This window comes from Thunnus thynnus, chromosome 8 (genome assembly GCF_963924715.1).
Source record: "Thunnus thynnus chromosome 8, fThuThy2.1, whole genome shotgun sequence".
In the NCBI taxonomy this organism is placed as follows: domain Eukaryota; kingdom Metazoa; phylum Chordata; class Actinopteri; order Scombriformes; family Scombridae; genus Thunnus; species Thunnus thynnus.
In genome coordinates this window covers 9,062,328-9,074,487 of record NC_089524.1, presented here as the reverse complement: position 1 = coordinate 9,074,487, position 12,160 = coordinate 9,062,328, and the positions used below count along the sequence as shown (strand labels likewise).

General features: G+C 39.0%; 1 protein-coding gene across 1 annotated transcript in view; it reads right to left on the bottom strand.

Annotated features, from left to right (window-relative positions):
* LOC137187469 (collagen alpha-1(XXIV) chain) overlaps positions 1-12,160 on the bottom strand; it is a 99,411-nt gene that overhangs the window by 82,164 nt on the left and 5,087 nt on the right. Inside the window, exon 2 of the mRNA XM_067596367.1 lies at positions 6,738-6,808. Within this exon, the coding sequence (XP_067452468.1) occupies positions 6,738-6,808 (71 nt within the window). The remainder of the gene's footprint in view (positions 1-6,737; positions 6,809-12,160) is intronic.

Genomic DNA, 12,160 nt, shown 5'->3' with positions numbered 1-12,160 from the left:
AGGCCACATTGTTAACACAAGCTAAAGCACAGTCATGTAACATTAACTTCAATTTCTGGTAAATATCTAACATACTAATGAAGCATTTCACTTACCTTGGAGAGATAGACAAAATGGCCTGGGCAGACAAAATGGTCTGGTAAATGAATTCAGAAGTCTTCAGTCTTCAGATAGTAGTATCCAAGAGCAGCAAAGTATTTCGTTCTTAGTGTGTGATAAATTTGGAATGAGCTGCAGTCAATGAGTGGGGCCGCTGTAAACGCCCCCTGAGGAGTGGGACCGCTGTAAACGCCCCCTGAGGACATAATAGAAAACTCTGGGACCGCTGTAAACGACCCCTGAGGAAGTAGAATAGAAATTTGTTCGCGCCAATTCACTTTGAAGGAGCAATAGCCAATGGGGAAACTCCAACACTTGGTCGACCAATGGATTTACTTCATCGCACAGTCAGTGACTCACTCAGTCAGTCAGTCACTCACGGACATTCACGTTTGTAGGGCTGGTCCTGCTGTTGAAGCCCAGCCAAAAAAAGGCAGTGGTCAGTCATTGTACACTTTCAACAGTCTCCCCATGATGCTGATGACCTCTCCCTGTTTTTCTCCTGGATCAAGTACCAGAAAGGCAGCTGCGGCCCAGATGAGTGAGGGGGACTAGAGAAGGATGGGGCCGAACTAGGATACAGGAAACCAGTCCACACAGCCTTTTTGAATCAATCTGCCACCAGAGATTCATGAGAGCAGCTTTCCTCCAAACGATCCTGTCATTCTTTTCCCATGCCCACAGGTAATTTTTCAAAGAATTTATGTTAGGTCTGCTGACATTGGTTGAGGTACAGCCAGGCAAAAGCACTTAAGTATTACTTGGAGACAGAGGATATTCTGTGCAGTTTTGGCTTTGAGTAAAGAGCTATAGACAGATCAGTATGCTGGAGGGTAATGTGTCACATGTGTCACATATGTCAGTACAGAGCAGTGATAGTTCCAGAGAAATAAAAATGACATTATTAATATGACAAATGGGAACAACGATACCTGACATATGTTGTAATTGTAAATGTCACAGGTCGGTCATTTTAGAAGCCGATCTGACCTGTGAATCTGTGTGTGTGCATGTGCGAAAGAGAGGGAGATATAGTGTTTCCCCTTGGATTTTTTTCAGCAGTGGTGCTGTTGTTGGCATGCAGAGCCCATGATGCCAAGACCTGTATTTGCGCACACGGGCAGTGAAATAACTTAAAACTACCATAGAATTGTTCCAGATTTTTTCCAGGTTTTGACACCAGAAGGGCTGTGGAGGCCCAGATAGCTGTAGTTGTAATAAATGTCAAAGAATGAAATGCCTCAACACACCCAGGGTGGGGGCTTCTACCCAGGAAAATTTAATGTTATTTGACTAGAAACTGTGCATTTTCACATCATTTTGGACCAAAAAAGTCAATTAAATAAATTATAATTCTGTCATCAAAATACTGAGTTTAGAAAGACTGAAGAACACAGACATCAGTCTCTATCAGTCATTCATTCTGTCCTCCGTCCTCCTCCCTGTGCTGCTGATGTGCAGGTACCGCTTGTAGAGAAAGAAAGAGCCAGATTGGAAGGAGGGTCTGCCATCTCAGCCAGTAGTTTACAAGAATTACCCAAATTTTGCATGGTTTGCCTTCGTTGTGATTATTATGTACAATGTGAAATTTCAGCAATAGCAATCATCATTTAGCAGCGGCGATGCACTGTTGTTGAAAGCATACAGAGGAAACACTGCATCAGTAAGCGTGCTGGCAGACAGAGGCAGCAGGAATAGAGAAGGTTAGAAACAAACACGCTTTTGGAATCTGTGTGTGCACACATGTGTGTGTGGGTGCATCTAAGTGTTTTGGTGGGAAGATCTCAAGCAGTTTGAAGTATTTTCATTGCTAATCCAAAGACATAACACTTCCTCTGTATTTGGGAAGCCAACTTCCAAAGAAAGGTTAGTTGATTTGGCATAACTGAGGGGAAACTGAATGCACTAACTCAACTGGTGATCTGCATCTGTTAACTGATTATAATGCAGAAAGAAAAAAAACACACATCAAAGCCATAACGTGCCTATTTGAGATGAGTTGCAGATGTACAACCGTTAGACCTTTCATCTCAATTGGGGATCAAATCAAATGGCCAATAACGTAAAAAGTCTGAAATGTTGACAGTCAAGTTGAGTCAATTTTATTTGCATAGCACATTTCATAGACAGGTAAGCTCAATGTGCTTTACAGTAAAACATAGAAAACATTAAACAAATGAGATAGAAAACGCATATATAAAATACTCCACATAAATAAAAGAACCTTTCAGCCACCCATACAACATACACACACATACATAAAATACATTTTTTTATAACCCCTGCCCTATTCCTACTACAGCAATCACACATGGGCTACAACAGGCGCGCACACACACACACAAACACTAACTACCTCAAGCCTGAGAGACAAGCAATGTTTTAAGACTGCTTTTAAAAGAATATACAGTGGCAGCAGATCTCGGGCCATCGAGCAGTTTGTTCCACAGAACAGCGCTGTAGTGACTAAATGCACAATCACTTGATTTTCATTTAATTTTAGGTACATTCAGGAGACACATGCTTAATGATCTAAAGGATGGGCTATAGGTCGGAAATATGTTTAGGAGCCATACCATTTAGGGCCTTGTAAACAAGCAGTTATACTTTGAAATCAATTCTATACTGTACCGGCAGCCACTGAAGTGTTTTAAATACAGATGTAATGTGTTGTATTCTTCCTAGTCCCAGTTAGTACTCTGGCTGTAGCACTCTGAATGAGCTGGAGCCTACCTATTGTCCTTTTGGGAAGTCCTGCAAAAAGGGCATTTCAGTAATCTAATCTGCTGGGGATGAATGCATGGACCAATGTTTCGGAGTCAGACTGAAACACGAAGCTCCTAAGTTTATAAATGTTTTTTAAATGGTAGAAAGCTGTCTTCGTGATAGTGGTGATGTGATGCTGGAAGTTAGGATTGGCATCAATAATAACACCCAGGTTTCTGACATGCTCTCTGTGCTTTAAAGAAAATGATTATACCATGGATACAATCTCCTGCCTCTGTACTTTTGGGAGTACTATCAGATTTTCTTGGTTAAGTTGTTGAAAGTTTTGAGGCATCCAGTGGTTGATGTCATCAATGCATCTGACAAGCTCTTTAACAGGACTGAGGTTGTCTAAGGAAAGTGGGACGTACAGCTGTGTATCATCAGCATAGGAATGGTAGGATACGTTGTGATTCTATATAATGGTATCAATTGGGAGCATGTATAGACTGAATATCAATGGACCAAGAACTGACCCTTGTGGAATACCACAGAAAATGTTGACTTCTTCAGATGTGAAGTTGCCAAGAGATACAGAGAAAGTCATTCCTTTTAAACATGATGAGAACCATTGAAGAACAGGTCCAGATAAGCCAGTACAGTTTTTGAGTCTATTTAGAAGAATGTCATGATCAAACGTGTCCAAAGCGGCACTCAGGTCCAACAATACTAAAATAGAAATTGTGGAGAACATGCTGTGAAAATTCAAATGTTTCTAGCACATTAAGATAGTGTTTTGTGTCTGAGTTAGTGGAATTGCCAATATGAATACTGAAGTTGCCAGAGATGATAAAAATTTCCATTGACTACAACTGCATTGACAGCAGCTGAGCAAATTCATCTAGAAAACCTTTTTTTTAGCTTAGGGGGGTGATACACTGTAAGTAGCAGGATAGGAAATACAGATTTAACAACCATAGCTATACATTGAAAAGTTGAGAAATCACTAAGAGCAACAATTTTACAGTTTAAGTCAGTACAGAGAGCAGCAATACCCCCCTTGTCAAGTCAGGTCTCAGTGACCAGAATACAGTGAAGTTTATTGGCTCATATGATGTCATTAACAAGGGAGATTTTGTTAACTAAAGATCTCACATTGAGCAGTGCCATTTTCAAGGCACATGTAGAGGCGTTGGTGACAGACTTAGATGTAGCAGGTTTAATATGAGTACGATTTTCTACATGAGTGCCATGATGGTTCACAGATTGTTTGATTTTACAATCTGCCTGCTGCCGATCCAGACTGGGATTAACCCAGGCGAAGGACAATCTGACTGACAGGCAGAGTCATAAAAGGATATGATTTATGAAGCCGACCAGGCCTCTTGAGTGTTTTAGATAAATCTATTGTATTTTAAACATAAAATAATGATCCCAATCAGTTCCACACAATGAGGTAAAATGATTTTTAACTGAAAAAGAGAAAATAGTTAGTATGGGATTTATATTTCTTATCAGCCAGTAGAAAATAGTAGATTACTTTCTTTCAAAAAGTCACTAAAACAAAACTTTATGAATCTCACAAAGACTTTACTGTTACAAGGCTGTTTTAACTATCTTTGAAATGCTGACATTTTGGAGATATGATTTTGTTGTACATGTGTTGGCTTAGACAACAAAAACATCTCTTTTTTTCTGTGACAGTGCTTTGGACTGTGAGAGCAGGAAGAGAGAGAGATGAACAGAGACAGGAAGAGACAGAGACAGAGTCAGAGAGCGAAAGTAAGATATATAGATATAAGACATGCACTATATCAGTCTACATGTGGTTTTGCAGGGTTTGTAGTCCTGCAGCCCAGTAAGGGAACCTATCTATCTGTAGCTGATCTAAGCATGCACTGAGATGTCCTTGACATTCTTTGCCAGAGGTAACATCAGCCTGGATTCCAATTAACCTGTCTCATACGTGAAGACAAGCTGCTCTAGCCCTCTGTGTGCATTCCTCCTCCCCTTGTTATGATGGATTGATCCTGCTTGGAGTGTGCTCACCAACTATAGATATGTGCGGAGAAGACAATGCAAGATGGAATAAGCGGGGGCACCCTTGAAGCATTTCACTTTAAGGTGAAGTCAGTATGTGCGTTACACAATGCACATACATGTGGAAATCTAAGGATTCATGATGAGGTCAACTTTAAATTAAGTGTGCATACACTATATAGTATTTCTGGCAGTGGTCCAGTAATATGCCACTCAAAAATTCAAACAATATACCCTCTCTATAAAATCATAAAGTGCAACCAGTTGACATTTAACTTATTTGAGTTTTCTTTAGATTCTTTTGACAGCATTCATTCTTGCAGAGTGATGGCAAGTTCTTGCAAGGAAGTCACATCTGCAGGAATATGTGGGATTACACTTGAATTGTCCAACGGCTATAAAGAACTAAGTTGTACTGACTCCACTGAGCACTGGTGAAAACATCAACTCTGCTTTCTTTCTGTTCTGCTATCTTTGACCAACTCCTCACTTCTGCCCTTCTCATCTTCAGTGCCTCTCATCTTTGCTTCTTTGTTTAAAAGAATAGATGGATATCACCTTATCCCCAGCATCTGGCCAGCTGAGGCACAGTTGCCAAAACAAGCTAAGCATTTAACTGAGATTTCCTCTTCCTCTCTGTCTGACTGACTGGTGCACTTTCCCAGAGTGCTCTTGTTAGCATGTACTTCACATTATATTTGCATTTGACATATTTAAAGCCTTCCCTGATGGACCAGAGATGAGAGCACTGAGAGGACAAAAGATGGGTATGTGGAGTGGCAACGAAAGTTGAGAGGCTATTTAAGCTGCTTCTACATGCATTCTGAGGCCTGGAGAGCAAGAATAGACATGTTGAGGAAGAAGGCTAAAAAAAAAGAAAAAGAAAAGAAGAGCAAGCAAAGAGGAGCTCCTTTTTGCAGCCAAGGTCCCTATTGGAAAAATGCAGTGCCTGTGTCCTGCTTGGTAACTAAATTATGAAAACTACTGTTGAATATGGTTCCGTCCTTCCCAGCAGTGTGTTCAACAAGTCAAATCAATAAGACTAGGTCAAAACATAGTATATGGCTGGACTGTGTATGAACCACTAAAGGGCTTTAAATGTATACGTTGCCCGGTTACCATCAGACACAGACATCGCCTGCATTTGTAAGATGTTTGTTTTTATGTACTTATTTATTTGTATAGAACTTTTCATATAGTAGTCGTAACTGAAGGACTAATTTTATGTCCCAATACTGCTTTTGGTTCAACTCAGGGTATCTGCCTGTATCATTCAGCAGATACACTGATCCAATACCAGTGCTCTCCTTTTTGCAGATTTAAAATCTGTTTTATCTCACTGCATGGAACTCATTAGGATGATTTTTATGTTAGGTAACAAGAGGCCAGAGATTGCTAAAAGATGAGTCAGCGACTCATCATGACAGAATTATTGTTATGGATAGCTACAACTCTGAAAATTATGATGACATTGACAACATGGATTAGTCATGTCTGGTTGATACATGACTTGCTTAATTACATAAGTATCCGTGCTGATACTGATGCAGTGGATTGGATGGATGCATATGTTAGGAACATTATGTAAGTGAAACTATGTTAAATCTGGCAGTAGAAACAATAGCAAATATATCAATAGCATCACCACTCCATTATTCATTGAAGTAGAGAAGCAGACATCACTCACTAGTATTTCATCTTTCTACTGGCTGAGGCTAGAGGCAATTAAAAGATTATAAATAGTCAATTACACTGTAGATATAGTTACAGGGTCAAAGGACAGAGATCAGTTCAGTTGTCATTAGGACAAAATAAATGGGAAAGGCTTTGATATCAAAGAGTAAGAATCTTAAAGCTAATGTCAAGTTATGCAACAGGTTTCTGCTGTTTACCTTGGACTAGGTAGTCTTCTTCTCCAGAGAGTACTGCTGAGCATACCGACAGGAGCAGGAGAAAGTTCCACCTAGGGTGACATACAAACACAAATTAGTGTAGGGAAATAATAACAGGTACGTTTATTTTAACAACGATGTGTATGGCAATTACTGTAAGATAATAATTATGATCACTATTCTGCTACACTGATGAGCATTTTTCCCTGAGCAAATACCAATATAAACACACATACGGATAATTTAGAGTGTCTAGTCGCCTTGTGTGTTGCAACCCTGGGAGGAAACCAGAGCTCCAAGAGGAAACCAGAAGTAAATAGAAGGGATAAAGGAACATGATAACTATAGACATAGAAGGTCAGGGCAGGACATTCATGACTGGTCCTTCTTGCTGTAAAGCAACACTGCTAACCACTTAACAACATCTTCAGCCTTTTCTCGTCCAATTACAATCATGATAATATAGTTTAAGTTCGGTTCTATCGATTAGTTGTTTGGTCCATTAAATGCCAAAAAAGGTGAAAAATGTCAATCACTGTTTCTCAGAGCCCAAGCTGACGTCCTCAAATGTCTTGTTTTGTCCCGACCAGTAGTACACAACCCAAAGATATTCAATTTACTATCAGAGAACACTAAAGAAACCAGACAATATTCACATTTGAGAGGCTGGACTCAGAACAATTTGGCAACTAATCAATTAACTACCAAATCATTGTAGCTCTATATAGTTTATACAAGGAATTACAGTTCATCATAAATAAGCATTTTCACTATGTATGTCAAAGGAGAGATGTGAGTACACTACATCCTGACTACATGCTGATTATCCTACACTGAGTGTGTAGTCACAGCATACAAATAAGGAAGATAACATAAGAAGAAATCTGCACTTAGGAGCACAAGATCTTTTTCTACAAAGGCCTTGAGGTGATGAAAGTCACACTATTTGAGACAGTGGAGGTTGTAAACATTTCTTGCAGCAGAAGTAGGCAATGTGTATAGAAAGTGTAAGAATAGGCACTCAAGATAGAATAACAGAGAGGGCTGTAAGGGCTGGAAGAAACAGACTTGTTGCCATAGCAGAAAAAGCACAAGTGTAGCTAGTTAACGACCAGCAGTAATGATGGTGCTCTGTTCCATTAAGTGTGCCAGTAAGCCATACCGTCAAACCACCATGCACAATACGGGGCCTGGCACTGAAACACCTTAATGGAAAGCAGTCATTATAAACATTATCAGCTACACCTGTGTTTGCTAAAATTTCCACCACGAAAAAGGTCAGTAAAGCATGAAACTTCTACACTTGTTTGAAGTCTGCTCCATAACACCACATAAACAGAGTTTAGGCCACCTCACTTTTCCTTAAAATAGAAAGAACATTAACGTTAGCCAGCCTTGGAGTAAGACCTTAATGGTCAATAAATGAACGTTAACTGTCGTCCAAACCATAGCAAAAAGAATGTGCTAGCTAAGCTAATATTAGTTGTGAACATTAAGTTATTGTTAATATCAATTTTGGATCAAAGTCAGATTGTTACAGTGTTAGCTAGGATGGTATTTGCATACAAGTCCTCACCCTTAGTTAGTTTTAATGATGTTACATTGTTAATGATGCCACAGTTAACCGTTAACAGTAGGTTAACAGTAATTTATATCTTGCGCAACGTTTCATGACACTGGCACATCATGTTATCACACCATGGGCCCAAACTTCAAACCTGTTAAAACACCATGGGCAAAACAAAGGAAAAAACACCAACTTCACAAACTATTTATAGTATATATTTTGAGGTATTCTGTATCCTGTGCAATATGAAATTGTATATATGTATGCATGTTATACATAAGTAACTGTATTTATAGGCCTAATAGGATTAGGATTAGGCTACCAAAGTTGTGAATTTACTGGGCTACAATCAACCCATAACTTTCAACAAAAATAAAAAAACAATTGTTTTGTTATTTTTAGGTCATACAGCCATACAACTTTGTAGTTTCAATTCTGTATCCCACAAACACATGTTCTTAATGGCTTAAACAATAAACCTAGTGGATTAATCAATTTGTCAATCAACAGAAATTCTACAACACTCAATTAATTGTTTAAATCATTTGTTTTAAAAAGGCTCCAGATTTTCAAATGTGATTACTTTGTGGTTTTCCTCTGTTGAAAACTTTCGGGTTTTGGACTGTTGGCTGTGCAAAACAAGCCTCATATGAGCTCTGTGTACTTGCACTTGAACTTTGCATTTTTTAGTATTTTCCTTTCATTTTGTAGACTGAAAATGATCACTAGATTAATTGACAGTGAAAATAATTGATGGTTGCAGCTGTAGTCAATTGTGAGTTTAAATAAGTAGTTGGAACATGTAATGCAACCTGACTCCTCTGTTTACGAAGACGTTCTGCTGTGACATATTTATGTCTGAAAATGTGGTGAGAAGTCACGTATTTTCACGTGCAAAGATCTTAAAAGGGGGTGTCAACCAGACTTTTATGATACACAGGAGATAATGATCTACTCATATATCCAGAAAAGACTAATAGCAACAAATTCCATATACATGATAACAGGGATCTGTCTACAAAATACTGTATATCTAACATAGCAATGTAAAAAACTCATTTTCAAATCATACTGAAAACAACTGAATGAAGACACAACATATAACTGTGAAAGTGTCACTTAAAATTAAAAGAAACATTTAACTTAACTAAAAAACCACACATTTCAGAACATTTCTTTTTGATTTCAAACAGTAATGATCACACATGGAGATACAAGGACCTACATTGCTTATACTGCATATGGTGACCTTACTTAATAATGGCTACATGAAAGAGTCTTTGACCCACACTGACCTCACCTCTAGGTGGCACTGCCCACCATATAGCTACAGCAGAGGAACAGCATGCACTGTATACAATCAGTAAAGGCCAAAAAATGTACAGCAACTCACAGGAGAGTACATTTACACTTAACATGTGTTTAAGATATCCACATATAGATCACATGTTAATACCATGTGTAAATGGCGTACATGTGAATTAACACTCAATATCACATTGTTTCATTGTTCTCATTTCCATACACACCATCCACACTTGTTTTGTCAAATGTACAGAGGCACCACGGTTAAAACATAAAACCACTGAAAATTTGGTATCTTCAGCTCAGTTTAGCTGTAAAAAACTAATTATTTGAGATTGGAGAGTGCAAAGTCAGTTTTTATCTCAATAAACTACACACTCAGAGGCCAGGGATTGCACAGACCACCAAGCTCCTGCATGTCTTTACTCACATTTTTAACCTGTGTCCCTCAAACTGTAGCAAAGATGAACATCTTTGTTGGTATCCTATCAATACGGTATAATGTCAATAACCAGTTTTATAACTTCAATGCAAATATATTACAAATATATAACATGAGCGGTGTCTCTAACCACAGAAAATGCACCAGTTTTTGTGCTGAACCAAACCATCCATATAGACCTACTGTGAGGACAATATACTAATGAAAACAATAGGAAATTTTGCTTTACAGTAAGTTTTAGTTTAGTTTTTTTGTGTCTTTAAATGTTTTGGTGCAGAATTGTATGTTGTTCATACTAAAGGTGAGGGTGAGAGGAAGGGGTTGTCCTCTGGTGTCAGTCAGTCAAATCAAAAAATAACTATATGAAGTAATATCTGGCAACCGTGGGAAAATGTATATACAAACAGCTCTACTGAAATAAGAGCATTCAACAGCAGTCCAAGTCACTGATATGTAATTACTTTTCTCCTATAACTATAATCCACAACAGAGGATTTATCATCTAAAGCTTCAAAGCATACTCTACTCTGTGCATTCAATCCAAATCAATCACATCAACAGCCTTGTACACAGTAACAGCTGCTGACACAACTTGAAGTGGTTTCCAACAACTGGTGTGATGATTTTCAACACTGACAAAGAATGACGGTAATACAAAAGCCTTAAGGAGACAGCAGTCCTGCTATTTTCATATGCAGTTACATAAGCCTACCAAAAAGACTGGCATCAATCACAGCGTGCTGTCGCATCTTAAACCTTCAGGGATTGTTATTTGAGTGTGATAGCTACAAACAGCATGGGCGCTGCCTTACAAACATCTCTCCTTAACCCAGCGAAGACCAGTGTTTGTGTGGCCCTGTTTGACTGAGAGGCACAGACAGGCAGTCATGTTTGTTTTCCCAGAGCAATGTGGCCCTGTACACTTGAGCGAAAGAAAGACAGAGAAAGAGAAGCAGACGCGGAAGAAATAGATAGAGATAGTGAGAAGGAAGAAGAGAGAGAAGGAGAGAGAAGAAGACCACAAAATAAAAATGGAAAGAAAGAGACTGACTGCTAGTAGAAAACACAGTGAGCCCTGTCACCTGTTCTCCATCGAGAAAGTGGTGTGACATTCCATGGCCGGGAACATAGACATATGCCCAAAGCAGGAAAAGGCAATAGGGGAAAATGAAAGGAGAATAAATGAATACAATCATCCATCTGTTGAGAGGATAAAACTGATAAGCCAATGAGTAACTGTTTCTGCTTAAAAGTTGGCAGGGTTTAAATAGTAGACCAAAAGAGAAGAAAAAAAACCTAAATATAACACTTAACATTCCCTTTTGGAGTGTCAAGAAGGGCCATCTGATGCTGATTCAGACAGCTTTTTCTGCCTGTCTGTCACACAGTCTCCCTGTTCAGGGCTATTTAAGGCATCCCTGAGGCTCTGCCACCAGACAGACCTGGGTCATTGCTTCAGCACATCTATAGTGACATAAGTGGTGGGAATTTTCCAGCACCCTAAACCTCCCATTTGCCATATGAAAAACTTTTTATATATGTCATTAGATTTGGTGTTTTTCAAGCTTTTTATCTTATTATATGAAAACAGGAAGGAAGTGAAGGGACTGAGGTGGACATATATCCACAACAAAGGCCACATGGTGTCCACCACAGCCTGTGGATCACTATTGATGTTAATTATCACTAGTTAGCTATTGATTCTGTATGAAATCTTGAGGCAAATCCCTGTCTAAGTGACAGCACACTATGACATGCTTCCCAGTCCTTGCAGTTAATGGAAAAGGCGGCTGAAAGCAAGACAAAGCTCCCCAAACACTGCTCTGTTGACTAAGGGAAATACCACTATGTGGGGAGTGGGTGTCATGTCAAGACTATAAATAATCACAATTTAAAACTCCCCTCTGCAATGAATCATACCAGCAGTAACAGATCTTGCCTTTCTCCCCTCAAAATTAGCTTGGATCCCTAACAATGGTTCATTCAACTAAGGAAAAGGCCGGGAGGCAAATGGAGAGGCATAGTGCTCAATTTGGCTTGGCAAATAAGAGCAAACTCACTTAAGGTCTGTTTACAATACTCATAAGGAAAGGGAAACAATTTTCTTAC